Source organism: Oreochromis aureus, linkage group 15 (assembly GCF_013358895.1).
Source record: "Oreochromis aureus strain Israel breed Guangdong linkage group 15, ZZ_aureus, whole genome shotgun sequence".
NCBI classification, from domain to species: Eukaryota; Metazoa; Chordata; class Actinopteri; order Cichliformes; family Cichlidae; genus Oreochromis; species Oreochromis aureus.
Window position 1 is genome coordinate 20,623,246 of NC_052956.1, and position 26,132 is coordinate 20,649,377.

At 38.5% G+C, this 26,132-nt stretch overlaps 1 protein-coding gene and 1 non-coding gene across 2 annotated transcripts in view; both read left to right on the top strand.

Annotated features, from left to right (window-relative positions):
* Positions 1-1,467: 1,467 nt before the first annotated feature.
* Positions 1,468-1,539, top strand: trnaa-ugc. Its single transcript has one exon. It is a non-coding gene; the product is annotated as a tRNA-Ala (tRNA).
* A 384-nt stretch (positions 1,540-1,923) lies between these two features.
* ift172 (intraflagellar transport 172) overlaps positions 1,924-26,132 on the top strand; it is a 54,928-nt gene continuing 30,719 nt past the window's right edge. Inside the window, exons 1-23 of the mRNA XM_031746194.2 lie at positions 1,924-2,114; positions 2,721-2,864; positions 3,403-3,515; positions 3,610-3,649; positions 4,478-4,543; positions 4,986-5,065; positions 5,498-5,585; positions 6,830-7,044; positions 7,132-7,255; positions 7,547-7,642; positions 8,495-8,656; positions 9,142-9,195; positions 9,431-9,534; positions 10,473-10,558; positions 12,101-12,213; positions 15,807-15,974; positions 18,175-18,311; positions 20,714-20,821; positions 21,921-22,005; positions 22,421-22,513; positions 23,408-23,485; positions 24,286-24,534; positions 25,996-26,074. Coding sequence (XP_031602054.1) covers positions 2,076-2,114; positions 2,721-2,864; positions 3,403-3,515; positions 3,610-3,649; positions 4,478-4,543; positions 4,986-5,065; positions 5,498-5,585; positions 6,830-7,044; positions 7,132-7,255; positions 7,547-7,642; positions 8,495-8,656; positions 9,142-9,195; positions 9,431-9,534; positions 10,473-10,558; positions 12,101-12,213; positions 15,807-15,974; positions 18,175-18,311; positions 20,714-20,821; positions 21,921-22,005; positions 22,421-22,513; positions 23,408-23,485; positions 24,286-24,534; positions 25,996-26,074 — 2,521 coding nt within the window. The 5' untranslated portion in view covers positions 1,924-2,075. The remainder of the gene's footprint in view (positions 2,115-2,720; positions 2,865-3,402; positions 3,516-3,609; positions 3,650-4,477; positions 4,544-4,985; positions 5,066-5,497; positions 5,586-6,829; positions 7,045-7,131; positions 7,256-7,546; positions 7,643-8,494; positions 8,657-9,141; positions 9,196-9,430; positions 9,535-10,472; positions 10,559-12,100; positions 12,214-15,806; positions 15,975-18,174; positions 18,312-20,713; positions 20,822-21,920; positions 22,006-22,420; positions 22,514-23,407; positions 23,486-24,285; positions 24,535-25,995; positions 26,075-26,132) is intronic.

Genomic DNA, 26,132 nt, shown 5'->3' on the forward strand with positions numbered 1-26,132 from the left:
CAGGCCGCGACGGTAAGTTTGACGAACTGAGGTTTCACGTTTCCGCTAGAGATTTTCAAAATAAAATACAAGCGTTACAACGAGATTCAGGAATATTTTGTGGTTCAAAAACAGATGTCATGAGTCCTGCCGAAGCCAAATGTGTCTACAGCAAAACAACTGTAATGAGTTAACGTTTTTATCATATTTGGTATTAAAAAAATAAAAATAAAAGTACAAATAGACTATTGCATAGGAATTTAAAAGCAAATTTTAGCTGAATTTGAGGTTAGGAAAATTACATTAAAATAAAGTAGAATTTGAGGCTAGGCTGTTTGCAATAATTTTTTCCCAAGTTAGATTTATTAAATAATAATTTAAATAATTAAACCCCATAAATAACACTAACACATTACTGACATTACCCACATTGTCCACATTCATTGGTGCCATAGTTTGCTGGGATCTGATTACCCAAACACCAGAGGACTTTCAACTTTCAAAATTATTACAAAAAATATTCATGAAAGAATTATATCTCTATGCTTTAAACAGAAAATAACATGATTTAGGAAAACGTAGCCACTATTATTGTACGGTATTTACCTTACAATATAAGTGTTAGTGTTTCTATTAACCTAATGAAAGGTTTTTGCCTCAATACAAAACTGACACAATTACTGTGGAATGTGGAGAAGTATGGGATAAAAGGAAGGTGTTTGAAAGTTTTTATACTTTAATTTAATAGTTTCAATAGTTGGCTTCAATGCCAAGTATTCAGAGTATATAAATTCTTATCTTTAGTAGTCAACAAAATGCATGTTGTCATGAAAATAAGTAACTTGTTTACATGAATCAATAATTTAGAGTTCCTTTGTTTTAGAGCCAATATGCATGCTAAATTTTAGTAAACATTTTCCTGTCTTTGTCTCTGATTTTGTGCGACATAAAAATTGGCAATATCTCGTCGTACACGTGAGGGTTTCGCTGATTTCCGGTACACCTTGGTACACTTTGGAAAATTAACACCTCCACGTCACCTCTACGTCACCACGCTAGAGGGGCGCATCTGCAGCGGCAACTTAACATTTTGTTCTGTGCCCAGGAAGAAACGTTCTTACAACTTGAATTTTGATATTGACGTGAAATGTGTGGTGTGTATTCACCATTTAAACGGCTAATAATATATAGAGATAATGAAAAGCAAAAGACAAAGTGATGTTAACAGCAAATTTCACAAGTGCGTAATCTGTCAGGCTGTGCTACTGGGGGCTACATTTCAGACTTATTCATAAATTTACAATTATTTAACTTTAATATTTGTATTCAACGGTTTGGTATACCAGGAGAAAGTGGAAGCAATTTACATATTATATGAGGAATTGAAATGATTTTTTTAAACAAGTATGATATAATGAAGAAATAGCTAGCAAGTATAGTGCGGATGTATGCCACTAAATATACTACATTCGCCGATGCCATAAGGAAGGGGATGTAGCTCAGTGGTAGAGCGCATGCTTTGCATGTATGAGGCCCCGGGTTCAATCCCCGGCATCTCCACATTTTTTTTTTTTTCTTTTTTGGAGGGAATTTTCTTCAAAGCTGTTTAATCTTAACCTGAAATTTGACCATTTAAATATCACAACGAAAGTGAACTGTTCTCTTACTAAACGTGGACATGTTTCCGCTCAGAGAATTCTGTCACTTGAAGGTTCGTATATAATGACGGAAAACGTAATATCTTTAGATTAAACAGAATGAACGGATAGAAATCACATAATCGAAGCAGTTCTGTTCACGGCCTGTGGCGTAACCTGAAACGACTCGACCGGGTTAAAATTGTTTTAATTATTTAATGACATCCTTTTGCAGAAACAAAAGCGCGAGAGCTGACAAACTGCCTGAGAACATTCACATTCCCTATTGTTTTGAACGCACCGCAAGTCCCGCCCCAGCGGTAACTAAGGAGATCACAGTTAGTTTACTTCCAACCTCCTCTGCGCTACCCCTTAGCTTTGGCTTGCTAGCAAAATGACCAAAATCTGAGGAATATTCCAGCAATAATAATATCATTCTGTGTACGAGCTTCCCTCAGAATGCAACTGAAGTATCTCAAGACACTTTTAACCCCCCGGGTACGTTGACGACTTAGCTAACCGTAACTGGTGCTAGGAAGCCAGCGCGATTTAGCTAACGATAACTAGTGCTGGAAGCCAGAAAATAATGTTCATACTAGAAAGCTGTAACTGAACACCAATTTCGTGATATATATATATATATATATTTTTTGCATGAATTTGTTTTTACCGACCCACGTTGAACTGTTATTGCAAGCGGATTTTTGCACTTAACTAGCCAGGCTTGCTAGCACATAAACGCAGCGTCCATATGATTAATACATGGCCAAAAGTCTGCATGTGCTAAACTGGATTTTAAAACAGCTAAATCTATCGTGTCTGATCAAATTTAACATCTAACTGCCGCTCACAAGGAGTATCTCTACTGGCCAAAATAGACAACAGTTAGTCAGACAGAGTTAAAATATGCTTTTATAGAAAAACAGAAACCAGGGCCAAAAACAAAGCAAGATAAAAAAAAAAAAAAAAAAAAAGCGAGAAACACTGATTTTCGATACACAAATCACATTAACATCATTAGAAGGATTTCAAAAGAGGACATCATATAAGAGCAAGTCTATAAAACAAGTGCTTTAGGACTGATTTGTTTCCCTGCCTCCACAGGAGTTTGCTGCCAAAGTTACCTGCATGGCATGGGCACCAAACAACATCAAGTTCGCTGTTTGCACTGTGGACAGGGTGGTGCTGCTCTATGATGAGCAGGGAGAGAGCAGGGACAAGTTCTCCACAAAACCTGTGGACGCCAAGGTTAGACAAATCCCGTTGTCCTTTGAGCTGCATGTGTGTATGAAAGGAGGTGCTGTATATAATATAAAGAAATTATGATGGATTACTTGTGCACTTAACCAAATGTGTAGTTGGAATCATAGACTGTATATGAAAGATAGGTGTAGCCATTGTGGCAACACCCATTTATTTTCAACTCTGTGCTTGTATTTGTAGCCTACACCAAGTTGCTTTGTAAAATCTATATTAAATGCAACTGGGTATCTATCCAGCAACCATCCTCTTGGGGCCCATGTGAGGCCACTGTGGGCAAACCCACACTGTTGGTAGCTCACTGTGGGCTGAAATGTAGGGCACATCTGGGCCCTGCACTGTGAGGCCTCCCTGTGTGTTTGCCCAAGCAGGTCCTACAGTTTTACCACGTGGGGCCCCCATAACGGATTTCTATGGGCCAGGAGCACTGTGGGTTTGTTGGTGTGTGGTGTGGTATGGTGTGGTGTGTTATTATGTTAGACTGCTTTTCTATAATAATAGTTACTCAAATGTATTATTTTTTCAGTATGGAAAGCAGAGCTATGTTGTAAATGACATGGCCTTCTCACCGGATTCCACGAAAATTGCCATCGGCCAATCCGACAATATCATCTTTGTCTACAGAATCGGGGAGGACTGGTAATTACCTCTACTTAATTCCATTTTTCTCATTAGTTTATATTTTGGTACAATTTGAAGCAGAAGTTTTAATCAGTTTTATCGTCTCTCCTAGGGGGGACAAGAAAGTCATCTGCAATAAATTTGTTCAGACGGTAAGAAAACATGATTTAATGCATTGTTATTGCCTTGAGGAGCATGCTAAAAGTGGCAGTGACTATGCTTTTTGTCAAAGTTATAAAGCTAATTGAAACTTTTCTTTCCATAAAGGGAATCTATTAAACCCATTTTCAGCATATGTTTTTATACTTTTGCACAGCGTAGCTTTGCTTAGTTTAAAGTTCAGACTAATCATCATTTAGTCCACCTGTCTCAGATAATCTCACATCTGAAGCAAGTAGTTTTAGTTCCTCTCTTTATGCCAGCTGTGTTTGATTGGCTGCTGCATGCAAACAAAAGGTTTGAAGGGTATGTCGATGGAGTCTCTGTGCTGCTGAATCTGAGAGTTAAGAGTAATCTAAAGCCTGAGTTTTTGGCTTGGAGGGATTATTTGCACACAAACTGTGGTCAGTTTATTTTTCAAACTTTGAACATGTTTAATATGAGCACCTACTATGCTCTACTACTACATAAAACAAAGAAATGCATAACCAATGAGAACAGATTAAAAATATATTATTGTAACTCATTTAGACATATAAAATTAAAGAATGATCAGATATGTTCCGTTTTCTTTTCATATGTGTATAATTGTAGTAGACTAATAGTTGTGTTCTTTAAATTTTTGTGACATTTTAGTTCCATGTGGTCTGATTCGGTTGTCAAAGCTTTTTTCGTAGAGTTCAAAGTTAATTCTGGTATTAGTTTTTAATTGAGTGATAAGATTTGTTTTCCTTAGAAACATTACATTTTTCAGCTTTCTCTCAACTTTGTGTCATCACCCACAACAACATGGTTGTGTTATTTTCTTATCTTTATTGCAGAGTGCTGTGACATGCCTTCTTTGGCCTGCAGAGCATGCTATTGTCTACGGATTAGTTGAAGGCAAGGTATGTCTTGGATATGTCATATGTTTATTTTAATATTAAGTAAAAGTATCAGGAATTATATATGGGTGTAGTAGAATAACAGTTGTGTCCTTTAGGGGTTTTGTAGACGTTTTAGTTCCACATGGTCTGATTTCTATGTCAAAGCTTTTTTCTGTAGAGTTCAAAAACTGTCGGAATCATAAATAATTCATTTAGAAATATACCCATACATATAAATACAAAGATGTTAGTAAAAAGAAATATATACATCAGTGAATTTATAGAACATAATTTAGATGCATTAAAACCTCCTGGAAAAAATTGGTATTTGTTTATCTTTATACAGTAAATGTGAAATATTTTCACAGCCTTTTCCAGCTGGGATGTTAAGTCTTTGTATTGCTCTCTAAATCCAACAGCAGTGTACTTGGATAATGAATAAGTTCTCTGATGTTTTTTACAGATTCGGTTTGCCAACACTCAGACAAATAAATCTTCAACCATCTACGCCACAGAATCCTGGGTTGTCTCACTGGCATCAAAGTGAGTGCTTAAAATATCTTTACACACATATATATATATAACAAGGATGCCCCCATATATTGGCCTAACATCATTATGCGTTTTGTTGAACTGGAACTATAATTGCAGATGTTTGTCTGCTGTGTTGCTTAATTTTCAGTGAGTCTTAAGATGAGCTGATAAACTTGAAAATAGGAACTACTGCGCAGAAACTGCTTTTGTGATTAGGATTTCTTTGTATAAATCCCATGAAATTAAAAACAAAAAGAATTTTTTTTCTGTCCCTAACTTTTACCAAAAAGTTGTGCAAGGGTCCCAGCATGACGTGTGGGCTGACCTTATTAAAGTTATGAGCTATTTCCCATGTGTATAGCTTGTGAAATAATGATCTGCTTTGCTGCATTTGCTCTGCGGGCACTGCGTGTCATTTTTAAGATCTCTGCTCTGTGTCAGTGTCTCTGGTAAAGGGATCATATCGGGCCATGCTGATGGGACAGTTGTGCGGTACTTCTTTGATGATGAAGGCTCAGGGGAATCACAGGTACAATTCACCTACAGGAGCTGTTTTTCACACATGAAATCAAGAAAATGTTGGGAAATCAGGTTGAGACATTGTCCAAAGTTGTTCTTTTCACCGATGGAAATAATCATTTTCAGATGCATTCTCACTATAGGAAAAATTCTGCTTTGTCATGAGGAGCAGGAGTCACACAGAATGAATAAAAAGAACAGGCCTTTAATGAGTGATTTAAAAAAAAAAGAACAGAAAACAAAAAAACAAGAACATCAAGTCTTAAAGTGAATGAAACAGAAAACACAGAGAGCATAATGAGGCAGACTGGGAAACACCCAAGAAAAAGGGAAATACAGGATAAACTATGCACACGCATGTATGATGTGTCAACCCTAGGCACAAGTGGAAACAGTCAAACATGTGAACTAATGAGAGTGGGGCAAATAATTCCCCTTTCTCATTTCCCAAATTGCACATCCTCAACGCCTCTGCTCACGTCTTAGTCCCATCAGAGATGCGTGCAACAAGCATTTAAATGATCTTGGTCTGTATATTCCAGCTGTGTGCCACACCTCTTTTATACACTTAAGATGAAAACACTTCCCTGAAGGATACACCTGTGTATCCTCCAGTAATTCCAACAAGCCTCCTCCATTGTCCTCTGTTCTCTAGATGCATTTTAGGAATTGAGAGACTCTGCAGCATGGTAGACAGAGAATGATTTTCAGGTCACCGACTGGTGGAAGTAGGAGACGAGGAGGCACAAATAAGAGACTCCTGATGATGAAGGAGGGAAAGGAGCAAAAGAAGAAAGAAAAAACTAAAACTAAGTAAAACAGGAAGTAACTAAAAGAAAAATAACAGAGAAAGTACCAGGAAGACTTAAAAGAATAAACCTGCTGACAGACACAGATATAACAAGAACCATGGCACGTTCAGTCTAGATGAAGTATTGCCTGCATATAGCACACAGGAGGCAGGAAACAGGATGACCACTTACATGCTTTAAATTTACCGGACTCTTACCTGCACTGTTCTCATATTGATGCAATCAGACGTCACACAGAGTGTGTATTAATGAGCTGGAAGGTTAGAAAACATTTAATTTTTAATGTGACTGCACCTCCAGCATGTCTGGAAAAGTTCAGGTCTTCAGTGCATGAGTGAACACGGCTACAGATTGTTTGCCTTCATACATTTCTTTATCCCTATTTTAAAAGTTCTACACCATTCAACACATATCTTCTCACACATTTGTTTACTTGCCACAGGGTAAGCTTCTGACACACTCATGCCCACCCTACGCTCTGGCCTGGGGTGCAAACAGCATCATGGTGGGGGGCTGCGACAAGAAGGTGGTGGCCTACAGCAGAGAGGGACACATCCTGCAGACCTTCGACTACAGCCGCGACCGAACAGAGAAGGAGTTCACCGTTGCTGTTGCCAGCCCCAGTGGGGAATCTGTGGTGTTTGGCAGCTTTGACCGGTCGGTGTGTGGCAGCTTCACAGTTAAAGTGAAAGTTCATAGTGATGTTTCTGCTAAGATTGTTTTTCCTTTCTGATGTTTTTCCAGGTTGCGGGTGTTTAATTGGGCTCCGAGGAGAGGAATGTGGGATGAAGCCAAACCTAAAGAAATTTCCAACCTCTACACAATCACCAGCTTGGCCTGGAAGAAAGACGGATCACGCCTCTGCGCTGTAAATACTTGACCTAGCACATTATGTGACTGTCTGCTTAAATAAAGGTTAAAAAAAAGTTATTTTAACCTGCAGTGTGACTTTAATTTCAACATTGTGTTAAGATGCCTTTTTGCCTCCATTTTCTTCACCAACTCTTGACTCCAACAGTTTATTATTACTCTGAAAGCATGTATGTTCTACAATAACTATTAATTTCTGTGCTGCTACCATCTGAAAATGACAAACAAACAGATTAGAAAATGTAAATTGCGTTTTTTAGGTGTTTAATTGTTGATTGTGTCTCAACAGGGAACACTATGCGGGGGAGTGGAGCTGTTTGACTGCTGCCTGCGAAGAACCATCTACAAGAACAAGTATGAGGTGACCTACGTTGGCCTGAGCCAGGTAGGAACAGCCAGGCAACAAGAAAATCATCAGTGCTGAACCGCAGTGTTTGTAATTTCACTAAATTAGACAAACAGACAACCAAATAGGCAATTTCAGACGTCTCTTTGCTCTCCTTCTTCTGCTAATTAACAGACGATGTGAAAACAGCCCCGTTGATTTTGTGAGAGCAGTAATGCAGACTTAATGAATTCAGGTGCAACAAGCAGCCCTGTATGATTAAGAAAGAGATGAGCTCCGAAAACAATCATCCAGCCTTTTTGTTTATCTGATTTTCTTCTTAATTGACAAATTAAATGTAGCAGAAAATTATGTTTACAGTAGTCTGAAAAAAAAAGCCATGCTGGAAATACACATCTTTTTTGTTTTTCATTATTTTTAAGCCATCAAACATTAATATATCTGCCTTTTTTATTATTTCTCGTGGATAATTTGTTGTTGTTTATAATGTTACACTTAGAAAATAGGGAAAAAACAACACTAATTGCTAATTCCAAGAAAACATCTTTTAAAAAAAGCCATGTTTTTTACTTTAATATTTTTATTTTTATAGGAATGAGCATGAGCCTGTGCCGCCTACCACATTACTTGTCGGCCACACTAATTTGCAGAAGCAAAGTAGTAATTAAAACTATACAATAAATACACACATTATGAACACACACAAGATAGAGTCTCTTGCGATTAACTTTGCTGGTTGGAACGACCACCACACTGAACTGACTGACTGGTGTTTTAACAGGATTAACAGGTTGAAGGTATCACATATCAGTGTGTAAATTGATTGTTAGTGGATTTCAAAGCCATAAATAAAGATGGAATTATGTTTTGTTTTGTTTCTTTTAAATCTAGGTGATAGTAAAGAACCTCTCCACAGGAACTCGGGTGGTCCTGAAGTCCTATTACGGTTATGAGATAGAAGAAGTGAAGATCATGGGGAAAGATCGCTACCTGATGGCTCACACATCAGATACTCTTCTGCTGGGAGATCTCCTGACGAATAAATTAAGCGAGGTAGGACCTCACAAAGTATACCATAAAAGAATATACCATAAAACAAAGAAATAACAGGAGTGGTACTCTTGGAAGGGAATAATATAGGAAAAGGGAAACATTGTGACCAAAAATTCAAGTCAAGCCTTTAAAGTTAGGTCTCTGCATTTAATAAAAGGTCTTTTAGTTCAATGGGCTAGAGAGACCCAACATTTATAGGCGTGCAACCCCATCCTAGAGAATATGCAAGCTGACATGCTGTTACATTTTTTTGGTCATAAACTGTCAATTTCTGTTCTCTATCACATATACGTAACAACTAAACATGAGTAATCAGTTAATCACATCATTATGGTGCAATAAGAGTGTGTCTTGTGTGCTTCACAAACATTAATGTCAGATTTTCACTGTAAATGCGCTCTTCACACTGTGTAATTGTGTTATGTTCGCAGTATTGTTGTAATATTTGTATTAAAGTTAATTCTGCTTTCTCTGTCCTCTCCCAGGTGCCTTGGACTGGCTCTGGGGGAAATGAAAAGTTCTTCTTTGAAAATGAAACAGTGAGTAGACACTAACAATTTAGACAGTGTGCAGATTATTTTTGTTTTCTTATTTAAAAAAAACCCCAAACCACTCCTGTATTTATAGGATTGCCAAGGAGCACAAAGGCCTAGTGTTTAGTAAACATAATTATCTCGGCGAAGGAGGTTATATATCAGGTCCTGTCATGTTGTCCATAAAACTACATTCTTCACTGTGCTGTATTCACAGCCCTGTTCTTGTTTCTGTTTTCAGGTGTGCATGATATTTAATGCCGGGGAGTTGAGCTTGGTGGAGTACAGCAGCAACGAGATTCTGGGATCAGTCCGCACGGAATTTATGAACCCCCACCTCATCAGGTTGGCTCCGTTCCTCATAATTATGCAGAAGCAGTGTGTTCAGTAACACTCGAGCACCTCAACCGGTTTGTTTGGTTCTAAGGAACAGATGTGAAACAGTCCCACGCATGTAATATTAGTGATCTGCTGATGGGGGTTGCAACTGTGTAATTCTGATTAAAAGTCAGAGATTTCAGGCGATTACATACATTTATGTCAACGTGCCCTGCAACAAAAACGATTCAGCAGCAGTGTCATGAGTGCATCTTTCATTATCCATTTACAAAATTGTCCAAAAATAGCATCTTAATAATAGCTTGAACCTACACTGAATGACAGTTTTGCATATTGGCAATGAAATCAATATCTCACTTCCAAACAGGAATATTTTGGGTTATTCAAACATGCATTATCTTTTTGAAGACAGCATTTGTAATATACTGAAAAACTAAAGAGAAATACAATTTTTTTCCTGTCTTGAACAAATATAAAAATGACACATTCATATACATAAGGTACAAACAGAGATACAAACATTAACCCTGATGCTTTCTCATAAGTGCTTTCAGCCATGACCATTAGATGGCGGTATTGAGTTTTGGAGAAATCCTCTGCATCATTACAGTAAGGAGTCCACAGGAGTCAGTGAGGCTAAACCAACTAGTCAGCACACATCTATGTTAATGTATTCAGAGCTGTCAGAAGTGTCAGCGCTGTCAGCCCTTCTGTGACTGAATGATGGCTGTCGGATACTCTGGCTGCTGCTCGCCTCCGGCTGGACACTGCAGCATGACAAATTCATGACCAGGTTCATCCTGGGATTTAACACAATGAAGAGCAGCTGAAGCCAGTTACGCTGCACTAATGCTGGGGTTATTACTTGTTAAAACCATATCTTGCTGAATGCAGTCATGTCATTTAAACCAAGTGTGTGTGTGTGTGTGTGTGTGTGGGTCTAGTGTCCGACTAAATGAGAGGAAGCAGAAAGGAGTTGAAGACAACAAGAAGCTCGCTTATCTGATTGACATAAAGACTATTGCTGTTGGTAAGAAAAATATGTGTGTGTGTGTGTGTGTGTGTGTGTGTGTGTGTGTGTGTGTGTGTGTGTGTGTGTGTGTGTCTGAGAGCAAGACTGTGATTGTGTGTATTCAAAATGTGACTGTCCAGGTTCGGAAAAGGATTTAACACTCAGGGTGCTTTCGCAGTAGGCACAGTCCCTCCCCACTCCCTCGATGACCTGAGCTCACACTGCGCTCAGTGACTGAACACACCCCAGTTAGTCTCAGCATGTCAGCTCCTCCCTCTTGTGCTCGCTGTCTGTCTCTTTCAAAAGCACACGCGGCTTCACGCGTTTGTGGCTTAATTGGACCATTTTTGTGAGCTATGGCAGGCTGTTCTCTCACATTCCCTTTATATTTATTAATTATTTACCACAGAGATTTTAATGGAGGCTGTCGTTGAGGAAGTATTGCAATACTGTGCTTGAGTCTTTCACTGGCCAGGTCGCAGTGGGCTCATACTAGTTAAAGAAACTTTGGGTGTCATGTGCTCAGCATGGTACAGATTGTGTATTGTGAGTACACCCTTAGTTGTAATAGTTAAACATAAAGGTAATTCATGCTCTCATAAATTAATTAGATTTTCACATGAACTAATCAATATTTGTCTTTGGCCCACACCTTGAAGCCTTTTGGTTTGTTGTACATGTGTTTTAGGCCAATATTATTTAAACAGGAGTAAACAGTAGATTTGTCGGGGACTATTCTAAGCAGCGGGTGAATATATTATGGAGGCCTACTAGATAGCATGGTGTATGATGGGCTGACTAAAAATGAAGTTATAAGGCCATGTTCTTCATAATGAAAGTCTACCAGTGGTCATTGAGGGGAACATATAACATATATAAATAGCATTTATAAATAAGACATTAAAGTCATACTTGTTCATTAGATCTAGATTGTTGCTTTTGACATTTTCAGTCATATTGTACATATATTATGCACAAAAGTAAATGTCTCCCCAGAGCCACCCAGAGGAGGGTGTTACAGGTAACAGCAGGTTGCTGAGACTCTTCATAAGAGGAGAGCAAACAAACATAAATGAAATCATCATGTAACTGAACTTCACTTCACTGAGGCCCATACACATCCATCTACATGTGCCTCAAAGAAGACAATTCCAGCTTTATCCCTTTTTTGTTCCAAATACAACTCAGTGAAAACTGTCAGTACTTGACCATGTCATAACATATAGGAACTCATCCAGCCCATATGATTACTTACCATAATATTAAACTCCAAAGTAATATACCTACAATAACTGCAGTATAAAGTCAGTTAGCTCAGTGTGGACAATAACCCCCATTTTAATTAAAAAGACTGTATAGGCCTCACATCAGCACACTAATATCAGCTGGATCCCAAAGCAGGTACATTTTGAGAGCAGAGAAACAGCTCAGGCTCTGCCTGATAGAATTATGGAAAGTTATAAAAGAACTAGCTGATTTGTGATCTTGAATAAAAGGCCAGTGTTAGCCAGACACTGGCAGTCTGACTCAGTTAATCTGTCGGTTTATTTCTCCCCTCAGTGGACTTGGCCGGAGGCTACAATCTGGGAACCATCAGCCATGACTCCAAGATTGACTGGCTGGAGCTCAATGAAACCGGGTGCAAACTGCTGTTCAGGGACAAGAAGCTGCGGGTAAGAATAAAACCTCGGCACAATGAGATAGAGACCCAGAGGCAAAAAGAGAGCGAGGGGGCAAATGATAGACAGTGTGATGAGGAAAGTAGAAAAGGCTGTCAATGCTGGGGGCAGTTCTTTAGTTATGGCCATGTCCATCATCTAAAACAGGCGCTGTGGTTCTGTTTTGAACCATCTTGGTCATCCAGGCTTTCTGACTGACTGTCAAGATAAATGTGAAACCGTCTTTGCCACCGGGGGGCGCCATAAATTAACCATGAAAGGCATGAAATTTTAGCTATAGGGTTTAAATCAGAGGTTACCAACTTTTCTTTTCTTGGCTTTGGATCCCTTTAAATGACACAGTGCCTACTTGTCCCGCTGTTTTTTGAATCCCGAAGAATTAAGATTAACCAACAAAAGAAAAAAACAATAAGACTAGAAGAAAATCGGAAAGTGCTTTCTGGTGTAGCGTAAACATTTAATCTGCTTTTATAATGATGTTTAATGTCTGGAAAAGATTTTCTTTTCCAGGGAGGTCCTCATGCGTGTGTTGTTGTAAGCACGGCATTATATTGTATTAAGAAGTTCACATGTTGAGCACTAATTGGTACAGATATGTTCCAGAGAAGGCAGACATCTCTATATAGATCGTACTGTATATAATAATCTGGATGGAGTAAAAGCAAACTACGCCTTTAAATGTGAATTCCTCATGACGATGAACTGTCCCTATTTAAAAGCTTTAAAAGCTAAAACTCTTTTAGTTACGCCTTATGTCATATAAGTGGGAATACATTAATTTTGCTGTCATAGACCCCATTTAGAAACCATATTCATTTTCTTCTGGTTATATGTAAGAGGTTGCTGAGATTCACAGAGGCCTTGTGTGGAGGATGAGAGCAGCAGCGAGTTGTTGTCAGTTGTTGCCTCGGGGTAAAAAAAAAGTTTGATGTTTAAGCCTTGGGGCAAAGACAAGGAGAACTCAGGTAATTGAGAATCCCTCTGTGGAGTCTAACTTTTTCCTCCAGTGCGACTTGCTGTGACACATAATTCAGTTTTACAAATGTAGTGTACAAGTTTCCTTTTAGTATATGCAAAATGAACTTTAGCGATAGAGACTGTAAAATATTTATGACCATCAATGACTTGAGGAAGAAGTAGAAGAATAGAAAAGTTTGACGGTAATTAGTGCCAGAAAAAAAAATCTCTGTAATCACTGAAAATCTTTGTGGCTCGTGTGCAGATTTTTTTTTTCTCAGTGAAACGTTTTTATGCCCAGGTTTACTGTAAATGTTAATTCATCTGATCTGCAGTGGTTATTAACTTTTACCTTTATTACAGCACTAATAGTGGTTTCCCAACTGCAATTCAGTACACTCCACAATCTGGGAGAAATTTCATTTTCCCATTTTTTTTTTCAACAGTAAAGAGTCATAAAATGTTTCTTTAATTGCTCCTTGCTTTCAGATGACCTTATCAACAGGCTGCTTGTCCTCATTGCATTTTAAAGTTGGCAAGCTGAGCACCCGGGTGAGACTATAGGCAAAGCATTATTAAAATTAGTGGTGGTGGGTGTGGGGAGGGCATTAAGGAAGCTGATTACATCAGCGGGCGGTCTGACATACTCACACATGCACATTAAGTGCTGCGGGAGTCTCTGTAGCTTATAGAATCTACATTCTCATCAAGTGCACAGTGGAACAGATTATTGCAGTGGGAGTTTTCATGTGGAGCTGCTGGATGTTAATCAACTTTGTTCAAGCCAAATGAGTTTAACTATGCTAATGTAAACCTCAACCAACAAGAACAGGTTGCTAGCAAAATGCTTCCTATAGAATTTTTACTTTAAGTGTTTCTGCTGTCATATATCAAATAACCTATAATGTTAATCCAGAGATGTTAGAGCGGCAACAAATTATACTATAAAGGATGGAAGCAATAATAAAGCCATAAAGTGTATGTGGAATGTCAAACATGGTTACAGTTTCAAAGAAAGAAGGGAGTGGGCCAAGGGTTTAGGCTTTAGGCTAGACTGCTCTAAATGCAGGCACACAGAGCTGGCGAGCCCTTCTACCTGCTATCCAAACATTTTGGTCTCCAGTGGTAGCCAATTAGAAGAAGGGTGGTCTAAAAGGAAGATGAAAGGGAAAATGCAATCTAATCTATCGCATTGTCTCATGATGGTCAGCATGACATTTTAGGTAGTATATTTCAAAAGAAAGAATAAAAAGTGTGGTGGAATGGTAGTTAGCACTGTTGCCTCACAGAAAGAAGGTCCTGAGTTCAATTCCAAACACCAGGCTGGGGTCTTTCTGTGAGTAGTTTGCATGTTCCCCCCTTGTTTGGTTGTGTTCTCTCTGGGTACTCTGGCTTCCTCCCACAGTCCAAAGACATGCAGTTAGTGGGGTTATATTAATTGGTAACTCTAATTTGCCCATAGGTGCAAATGGTTGTTTGTCTCTATGTGTTAGCTCTGTGGCACATTGGCGATGTGTCCATGGTGTACACTGCCTCTCGTCCTAGACAAGAATAAGTGGAAGAGAACGGATGGATGGAATAAAAAGAAGTAAAATCTGTTGTGTAAACCAGTGGGTTTTAAACAAGACTATTAAGATGTGTTTGAAGTGTGGACTTTCAACTTTAATTCAAGGAGTTTTTAAAAAAGTTTTTAGGATGCTTGACAATAACCTAATGTGCTAAAAATTCCAATAAATTATGAACCTAACAGTAGAAGATACATAAGGCCTATTTTTGTACTGTGGACAAGGAGAAACGACTCTCTCACTTTTAAGGTCTCCTACCTAAAGGTAACAAAATTCACCAAGCAGCTTTTCTATAGATCAAAGAATTACCACATTATATCTTCAAATGCACCCCAAAAATCCAAGTACTAGTTACATATTTTTGCCACAGCAAGGAAAACATAAAGGCTTGGCTTATTCCAGAGACTGAATATAAAGAGGATGCCACAACCAAGAGTCAGTTTACCTACAGAAGTTCAAGAAATAAAATAAAATAAGGTGTGGAGACATGGCCAAAGGAAACAAACAGGTGGAAGGAGTGTGGGTCTGCTGTGCAATGGGCCTCGAACTTACATTCCTAAGGTAATGAGGTTATAAATAAACTGAACCAACAAATGCAGGTGCAAGAAATAAATCGATGATTCAAATAAATCAAATTTAACTTAGCCTGACTTTAAGTGGTGATCCATGATGCTCTGAATACTCTTACAATGACTCTTTTAAAGATAGTAAAAGATAATCTGATGCAAAGTACTGTCAGCATAAACTTCCTATGAAACATTTAAATTATATAGTATATAAAAAAAATAATAATATTATTGTGGATGCAAATGAGCTTTGATAGACTGTAAAGTGGTTTTGTTACCTTTGTATAGAACCTATTTTTTTCATTTTATGCTAAGCTAAGGCAGATTAACTCTATATTTACCAACATTAAATTTAACAGTCACAGCTGAAATTGGTGTAATCCATTCTTATGTACAGTGACACTTGCTGGACTTTGCCTTTACTGCTGGACATGAAACCATTTCCTGATGATGAAAATAGGAATTTCTATATCTTTCTATCTTTCTCTGTCCTCTGCAGCTCCATCTGTACGACATACAGTCTGGCATGAAGACCACATTGCTGAGTTTCTGCTCTTACGTCCAGTGGGTGCCTGGCAGCGATGTGGTGGTCGCCCAGAACCGGGGAAACCTCTGCATCTGGTACAGCATCGACAGCCCAGAGACCGTCACCATGTTCCCTGTCAAGGTGAGCTTTTGTTTTCTTTGTAAGTGTGATTTAAGTATGGTCTGCATCTTTAACTGGAGGCTCTGCATCTGCCCTGGTTGGCTTGTTTTGATAAACCTTTTTATTTTTAATATCTCCACAGTGTTTATACTGAAGCCACATGTTTTTTTTATTTTTACTGTTCTCAAGCCTTGTGTTGCTGGCAAAGCCTTAACAGAGAACCAGCTTTTTGTGCCGCTGTCCTGAGGCAGTTAGTCGCCCCTGGCATGCGCAGGGTTTTGAAAGTTGCTTGCGTTAACACTTGCTGCTGTTCTCATTAATAATAAAAACCAAGCGCAGCAGCCTCTTGTGTGGCTGATTTATGTTTTTGCAAAGTGCACTGAGCTTTGTGCAAGACAATTTTATTTTGTAGACAATAGCAGAGGGTAGTAATGGACAAAGAATTGCTGCTGTTATGTGCTGGTCATAATTCTTTTAAAAGTATTTGATTTCATAGTGTTTAGTGGAAATTCTCATTAATAATCACCATATTATTGGGAACCAAAGTGCCTTGAGATGACTGTAGTTGTGAAGTGGTGCAATATAACTAAAACTGATTTAAAATAAATTGAATTTTGAAATTGAATATTTCCGACATACTTTGCTGCTCAGCAGCCATCTTGGTGATACATCTAGTCATATATGTGGACAGTTATTTTGATGCCTTTATCTAAGAGAGCCATAACTCTAAATTCAAAGGTTACTGGAAGTAACAGCTGCATGTCTAAAATGACTCATAATATGTGAAAAACAAAAGTGTAAATGCTCAAAATTAGGTTTGAAAACTTCTGAAGAGCCAAACTGGGAAACATACGCCCATGCTTGTTCCAGGGCCAATCGGTGTGCAGTTCTGTTCTCCCTGTGCTTATGAAAGTTTTCTTTATGCACTCTGGTTTCTAGAAAAAAAACTTTCTTGGCTAATGCTGCATATCTTGGCTGAGAACACTCTCTAAAAAATAACATTTTTAATCTTGTTGAGTTTGAGTTTCACTTCCTGGTTAAATAAAGGTTTAACAAAAACTTTCATTATAATTTTTTAAGTGTATTTAAGTGTACTCATTGTTTTTCTTGGCTAAACGCATTCATAGTGTGAATTTGGAGGGTGCAAGTTGATTATGTTGGTCGACTGGACTGACCCATTAATGGGCTGTGATGTTGTAAACCTGTGTCCATGCATACTGCAGCTGTAATTACCAGAGAGAAACAAGCATTTTAAACATTTCTTTATGGGCAAAATTACCAACATTTTTTTGTGTGTGTTTTTAAGACTGGTGATTCTTGACATGTAGCTTCTATGGCCTGGTAACCATGCAGTTCTCTCCGCGTGATTGTTTTGGTCATAAGCAAATTGCCACGTTCACCCATAGTTTGCATGGAAGATGTCGTATTTCTCTGCAGACACTTACCAACTAACTACCAAGTTGTAGTGAAACTTGAAAAGGAGCAATACAAAATCGAAACAGAGAATAATCGTTTTCAAAGTAAAAGCTGTGCTTTACTGCTAAAGTCAACACACTGTAAAAGGCACATCTTCTGCTTTGAAAGTCCAGCGTCTCAATTTTGCAGTTGATTTCACAGCAGCTGCCAGAACACTCTGTACCCGGTTCAGGAATACATGTTTTCCCCTTGCGACTGGGGGTCACTGACGACTCTCTAGGTCTTTGTGACTCCAAAGGCTTCAAGAGAACAGCTCCTATAACTCCCTTGAGGTTTTCCCAAGATGGCTGCAGAGTTGCTGTGGTCACTTCTAGAGAGACTTTGGTTAGGATGCTTCACGAAGAAAAAGAAAATAAGTCTTAAATGTACCTGTGAAGTTAAACTGTAGCAAAATCAATGTCCACATGAAGAATAATTGGAACAAAAAAAGGAACTGAAACACTTCATCTAAACAGGAAACGACTAAAATAGTTAAACGCAATCACAAAAGAAGGCAAAATGAACAGGAATGAGACAAAGTGCAGAAGTAGAGGATGATTGCAGGATTGCATGTAGACCAGAAATTACAGAATATAAAAACCTGACAAAATGTATTTTGTAAGTAAAAGCTTCATCTATAAAGTATTTTGTGGCTTAAACTGTCTAATACAGTTTAGCAGTAGCATGAAAAGCACATTTTTCACTTTATTAACACAGCGCGGAGGTTTCATACCTATGCATAGTATGTATCTCCTTTCTTTGTCAGGGAGACATTGTGGATCTCAAAAGAGCCGATGGCAAGACGGATGTGATTGTGACAGAGGGCGTCAACATGGTGACATACACACTCGACGAAGGCCTCATTGAGTTTGGTACGGCTGTTGATGATGGAGATTATAACAGGTGAGTACAGCCCACTAAATAAAACCATACAGCCTATCAAAATGACGATGCAGCGTGAACATCCGTGCGTCCTTCCTTGCACCCGTCACTTTTCTGGGTCAGAGGCGCAGTGACAGCAGGGTGAGCAGAACAGGCCAGATGTCCTTTTATCCAGCAGCTTCCTCCAGCTCTTCTCGAGTATTTCCTCAGCACTCCCAGGCCAGCTGGGAGATATAATCCTTCCCTTCAGTGTGTTGTGATTTGATCACCTCCGAAAGGATGCTCGTGTGAAGCCACCTCATCAGATGGAGTAAATAATTATAACTGACCTCTCTTATTCAGGAGGAGCATCAACTCAGCTCCTTCCTCTAGCACTTTGGGAGTCTTTGGTTGCTTATATGTTTAATGCTCTTCTTTCATAGGAAGAAAATGTCATAAAAAGTCTTGAATTACATTTTGTAAACTAAAACTACCCAACAAGGAATTGAAAAATCATGACTATATTTTTAAAACTCCTATATTTTGAGAGACAGTTTACAACTATTTACTGAATATAGGATTGTTTTGACATGGAACTGTGTGTAGAGGTCATTTGGTCCTCCACTGAGCACCGTCAGGCCTTTGCTGACAATGTCACTAAAGTCACCTACAGTAGAAAAGCTTTGTTTCTGGAAGAGGCATGCTTTAAATAAATTTAGTGAATTAATTGTTTTATTTTGATTATTCCAGTCAAGGTTACATTATCAGTTTTTTCAGCACAGTGCTGTGAAGTTTAGGTTGGCATAATTTTGGGTAATAAGAGACAGAAAATGTTAATTGCACTCTCTGTGGTCTTATGGGAATCTACTCTGTTCTTTCAAATACTCTGTTATCTTCAGTTATAGTGGTGAATGTCCATATTAAACAGGGCCATAATGTACCAGTAATCGCCATTAGCCAATAAGTTTAGGTTTCATACTGTTTTAAATCCTTTCTTTCTGACATTTTATATACACTTGTCTTTGTATTAAGTCAGTGAGAGAAGATAGCTTTCTGTTTGTGCGGGGTAGCCAGTAAGTAGAAGGTTGTCTTAAAGGGGGAGGAGCTTAAACCTCTGTTTATCAGACATTAGATGAACATAGGGTGAGCTAATAGATATGATAAGTAAGGATTTTTTTAGCTATGAATTATGTAAAGCAAAAATTATACTTTACAATGGGACAAGTACCACTGAATATGGAAGCCAGGCATTTTATTTCATCCACTCATGATCTGAGTTAAAAGATCACTGTGTTATTGCAATTATTTTGTAAAGTAATTTTACAGCTTTGTGCTTTCTGGGGAGCAATTTGTTATTCCTCTCATTATTCTTATAAATCATGATCTTTGTAATCCGCTAATCTGTCAAATAAGTCTTCTAAATTCTATTTTACTAATGTTGGTGAATGTGATTGAATTAGATTAAGAAGATAGCCCTGGTCCCTCTTTAGCAGCTGTCACATTGAAGAAGTTCAGCATCTTTTCAGGTCATACCAGCAATAATCTTTCTAACATGTCCACTGATCTCCTCAGCAGACTTTATAAGATGAGAACATCTCACGGTCCATTATGACTTGCTTTATGTTTTGTAGAGCGTGTTATAGTCAAACACTGGACCATACATAGGTCTTATTCATTGATTTACTTCATAGAGTGATACAAAACATCTTCTTTATGGCTCTATATGTGGGACTATTATCGTGATTGTCTTGCCGAAGAATGAATTTGGGACATTCAGGAACCAACTTGATCCAGATTTATGAAAAGACGGGTTCTTTGGGTCACCTGTATCTAATCACCAGTCACCCTTGTGTGTACCTATAATGCCATCTTCCTGTATCAGTTTGATGTGTTTGGTATCATGTTCACCTACCTTCTCTTCATCCTTACTTTGCAGTTCCTTGTTTTTTCCATTTGGACGTTTGCATCAGCTGAATTAGGCTAATTTTTTTAGGGTTCAGTATCCAACAAGTCTGACTAAAACACAAAATAAAAACTTAAGCTAAATATGAAAAATATTAAAAGATTAAAAATTAGATTTGGAGACTGGGATGTCAGTGTAACCGTGAGTCTACTGTATGTGTTGATGTGTTGTTAGACCTGACATATACCACACATGTTTTAATAACTAAAAGAGTAAATCGAAACACGTAGACCTACTCTGGAGACTAAACCAAATTAAAGCATATTTAGAAGCGATGAAAAAGCCATAGAAGATTTTCCAATTCAGACTTAAATTTGGGAGTGGCTGCTGTAACACAGTTTCCTCGATCTTTCCAGCTCTTCTGCCGCTCCTTATCTTTACACACCATTCGTGGTCGGTATCTGCAGCACAGAATACTTGCTTTATGTTCTGTCTTGCCACCTGGCTCAGCTCTACTTGTGCATGTGCGTGTGTTTTCCAGAGCCACAGCCTTCCTCGAGACTCTGGAGATGTCACCAGAGACTGAAGCCATGTGGAAGACACTCAGCAAGCTGGCTCTAGAGGCTCGCCAGCTGCACATCGCAGAAAGGTCAGCACGGCACAAACGCGCACACACACACAGCCACACACAAAGCCCTTTCAAAGTAATGTTCTTGTCTCCGGAATAATTACATTCCGTATCAGTCGTCATTGCAAGTGAGACTTATCTCTGGGGCTGGAGAGAAAGAAAGAGGAAAGAGGCAACAAGGGCACCTTCATCACCTGGAATGAAGAAATACACTCTTGGACACACTTGCGCACACCCGGGCAGTTGTTTTTCATCACTTCAGAGGACATTACATTGACTTACAGTCATTTCCTGGACATTTACTATAACCTTTACTCCTCTGACCAATTCTTTTATCTAAAATAAAATCTAAAATACAGATTTAGCTTATACAGCTAGATTTTTGTACCTTGAAGATAATCAGATAGTTCCTTGAAATATTATTTTATAACCAGATAAATGTCCCCACAACATAATAGAAGTATACCCTCTGCACACACACGGCTGATGGCTGTGTCTCTGCCAGAGCCCCCCCCCCCTCCTCTAACTTCATTTATCATCAAAGACAGTTTTTAATTTTCTATCATTTTATTCCTCTCTCTCCATCTTTAGTTCTCTCTGTTTTGAGAAACCTTTCAAATTTGAATTCCCTGTCATTAATAATGCATATGCTGTTCGTTAGGCATCGTCTTGAATTGCATAAATCATGAAATCGGGGAAAGAAACAGCTTTGTCTGGAGTGGATAATGTTAATGAGGGAGGGAAGTGATGTTAATGAGAGAGGGAAGCAGAAAAAAAGAGTCAGACAGTAGGAGTTTTTAAACTTTTTTTTTTCCGTTCATGACTTGTTCATTAATCTGATGCAACTGTTCACAGAGAGTTGGTAATAAAGTGGCCAAATGCTAAGATGTGCCTGTGCATTTCTCAGCTTCTCACACTGAATCTAAAGGCTAATTAGACAAAGAGCTTTAATTTATCTCAGTTCATTAAGTGAACAAGTTTTCACTGTCCAGAAATGCATTCTTCCTCCACTAAACTGAATATATTTCTCTTTATTTCTGTTTCTGTTCACTTTCTCTGTCACCATCTGCTGCTTAATTGCTTAGTTTCTCTATGGTTTTCTCTCCCTTTTATTTTGTAGGTGTTTTGCTGCGCTGGGTGATGTTTCAACCCTCCACTTCCTGCGCCAAACAAACGAGATCGTAGACAAAGTTTCACAGGAAACGGTATGTTTTATCTCAGCAAAGGCCCAACGCACTGATCAGAAATATAGCAGATAAAGAGCTTTAAGGGTGGCAATAATATTTCTGGCTAATTGGCTAATTATTAGTATTCTCCAATGAAATGCAATACGGTATTTGACATTTTTATGCAACGAAACCTGAATAATTCAACGCTTCCCTTAAAAATGTATGTGTCTTGTGATGGAACTGGAAACCCAGCATTCATTGTACAGCAAGTCTCTGCTGGAGTTGATATTAATGAAATTCCTTTTAGCTGAATCTCTGTGATTGGTCCTTATAAAAAAAATGCAGCTTTGCAATTCTTGAAAAGTTTTGCTATAGCTTCCTTTTTCTCTCGGCAAAGCTCAAAAGTGCTCCCTGGCTTTTGTATGTTTTAATCTCTTTGTCTCTTTATTAGGGAGAAGATGGGACATCATTTTATCAAGTCCAAGCACGCGTGGCCATGCTGGACAAGAATTTTAAACTGGCTGAGATGCACTACACAGAGCAGGTGGGCAGTAAAAAAAAAGAGCATTAGAAATAAGATTGCTTGATTTATATTACTGCATCATGACTACAGCACAGCCTGATGTGCACCATCACAGAAATGTAAGTAAACAGCACCACAGTAACATCTTGTATTAATATTTGTGGTTAAGCACAACATATTATTAACAGAGGAAAATCCAGGAACTATTGCTCCATATCATGAGGCATCTATCTGCAGGTAAACTGACATTTTTAGTCAAATATGTTCATTCTACAGATTAGCAAAAAATAGACCACTTTAATATAAAGCTCAAAATATTAACAGACTAACTGTTTCTAGCTTGCTATATAATGTTAATGTAGCAGGTAGTACTCTGTCCCTTGCTTTCATAGCTCTGATGATACTTGCATAGACTCAGTGTGTTCTGAAGTCTCCTCTCCTTCAGTTAAAGTAACCCTTCACAACTTATTAGCTCCAACTCGAACATAAACAGCTCAGTTTCAGTCGTGATGACAGTGAACAATGCAGCTACACAAGCACACATAAATGCTGTCACCTACTATAGGAGGGATTCAACACAGTAAAATAAGGCTTAGGAGAAACAAGCAGCCACAAACTAGATATTTATAATTTCTTCCCCATGTAAGAATAGGAAGGACAAGCAACACAGAGATGCTTTCACTGCTAAAAGTATTGTTTACCTTACAAGATGGTAACCAACAAATCCCTGTGAGGGTTGCATTGACAAGTCATTGGAGTCTTTTACCAAACACCTGGGATTGGTAAAGTCTTGAGATGAAGTCTTCAAGATGAACTGAACAAATAAACCCAGCTCTGCATCCTTAATGCTAGATTTTTGGAGAATTAAGTCCAACGTTTGGCTTTTGTTTGTTTTGTTTTGTTTTTGCTGTGCAGAATGCCATCGAAGAAGCCATAGAGATGTACCAAGAACTCCACATGTGGGACGATTGCATTGCTGTAGCTGAAGCCAAGGTAAAAAAAGGGAATTGAATCATACTCAATTACTGATAATACGTGGTCACAATTCAGCTCAAGGTAGCGTATTTATTTTGATTACTTTGATTTCAGCACATTTAAAATATTTATTTATCATATTTATATTACAGAATAAAAGCCAAAAGCTAGTCTTTTACTGCCTCTTTATTTGGGAAAGGTCAGCACAGTGGGTAGCTCCACATATTATATTTATATAGTTATTACATTTTTTATTTTAGGGGATTTTAAGGGTTGATGCCCTATCTAATGCATTCCCCAAGGGACAGAAAAAAAGCAGGAAATCCAAATATCAGAAATGATTTGCTTTATTGCTTAATAAAACATATAAAGCTACACTAAGCTTAAATCGGAAAAGACAGGAAAAAACCCCAAAATGTGTAAACAGACAGCCTTCTCATATGACAAGCACAGGCTTCTTAATTGCCTAAAACAGCATTTGTAAAAACAAAATAATTTAGCCCATTTATGCCTTTATCTTGCTGAGATCTATTCCCTGCGTACACTATTTTATAATACTCACTTTATCAAATCTGAAAAGGCCTGTGGGTGAACAGCAAGTGTCCTTATGAGCTTCATTTTCTGAAAACAGAGCCCACAGCAGGGGCAGGAGTCTTGTTACCTCTCAGAGAATTTGAATTACAAAATTACAATATACACCTGCTGTCAACCACAAGACAGTGTTGTTGGTTAGTTATCTGTGGACAGAATAACTGTTTGATTCTTTCTAGACATGTTTAAATGAAACCAACTGAACTCTAAATGCAAAATAACCGCAGGGCTACACAGAGCTCGACACCTTGCGTGAAAACCGTTACCGGTGGCTGATGGAGACGGGTCAGGAAGACAGGGCCGGCGAGGTGAGGGAGAGCGAGGGAGACTTCCAGGGTGCCATAAACCTCTACCTGAAAGCAGGGCTGCCAGCTAAGGCCGCTCGCCTCGCCATGAGCCAGTCAGAGATCACCAACAGCAGCGAGACCATCGACCGCATTGCTGCCAGTCTCATCAAGGGAGAGTTTTACGAGAGAGTGAGTGGATCAGTTCTTCCTCCTGCGATTCCCGCTTCTCTGAGCCCATCTCTCCTCGCCTCAGCTTCAATGGAACAAGTGTTCTTTGTTATTTTCAGTTTTGAACTCTGTCTCCCTCCATCTGCCTGTTTTTTCTCTGTGTGCTTTTTCTTTTTTTCTGTCTAAAAGCTCACTTCTTTTGCTCTAGCCATCTGTGTTTATGTAACAGGTGGGAAAGAGGCTTGGAAAAGGAGACTGGATCCTCAAAGCAAATTTTGTAACCTGATATTTTGTGTTCTGATCAGTTTCGGTGTCTGGAATTAGATATAGAAGTTGGTGATTACAATTTAACTTGCAGTAGCTAAAATAAAACTTAGAATATTTTCTGTAATTTGCAAAGAGCCACTATTCTCCATTGCATTTTATTGTTAGAAAACCCACTGAGTTAGCATTTGAAATGTGTGTATCCTTGTAAAAGAAGGATAATTATAGGTTGAAAGAGTTGGACATGTTTAATTGAGGATAGTCACAGATGGTGAAACGCAAGAAAATATTTAGCTGGAACAAATATCTGATTCAGGTATCATGTTGTTTACCAGCAGAGAAATACAGGGACAAAATGTTCCTACTTAGTCCATTAAAAAAACCAAAAAAACTGAGGTAACTAATTAAAATGTAGCACAGTGTAATTGCCAGCTTTGGTTCACACAGCCTCAGCCAAATTCACAGTTACTGGCCAGGAGTATATTGACACCAGGCATCCTGTGTTTAAATCCACAATACAACAAATAAGAAAACATACTTTCTAAAGACATTTAAAAGTGATAGTAGTCATTGTTCCACAAACATCGACAGCAAGAGGAGACTGCCCTTTTCTTTTTCCCAATTACACCAACAAAATTCAAAAGACACCTTATTATTCTCATTTGACATTCCATGTTTTCATTACTGGACTCTACTAAAGTAACTTTATGTCATTCAGCGTTCAAAATAATCCTGATTCATCTTGTAATGGGCCGTGATATAGCCCCACACTTCATGCACTGTCACAATCAAGCTGTTTCAGCTCTCTTTCTTTAAGACAGCTGTCTTCTGTTTGGCTGCCCCTCACAAATGGCTGACAGCCACACCATTGTTTCAATATGTTATTGGCTATAAGGACAAATTTTGAAACATTTATAAATATCTGATAAATAAATATTAAATATATAAATACTGGATTTCCATAGTGGTGTGGCAGTTAGCAGAGTCACAGAGTTCAGACCTCCTGATTATAAGTAGCAAATACTCCCTGTGCTTTCCTGGGTCCTTTCCAGGTGCTCTGGCTTCACAGTGACATGAATGTGAGCTTAACTGGTAATTGGCTGCTGGAGTTGGTGGCCTTGTCCAGGTCTCTCGTCGATTGACAGCTGGGATATGCCTCAGCCCCACATGACATGAAAGACAATTGATTGTAAAATGTATGTCCTCTCTTCTGACCAGGCAGGAGATCTGTATGAGAAGATCAGGAACAACCAGAGAGCGCTGACGTGCTACTGTAAAGGAGGTGCCTTCAGGAAAGGTAAAACAGTTAGGTAGCTTAGACAGTATATAGCATTTGATAACTTCTACAATGTTTT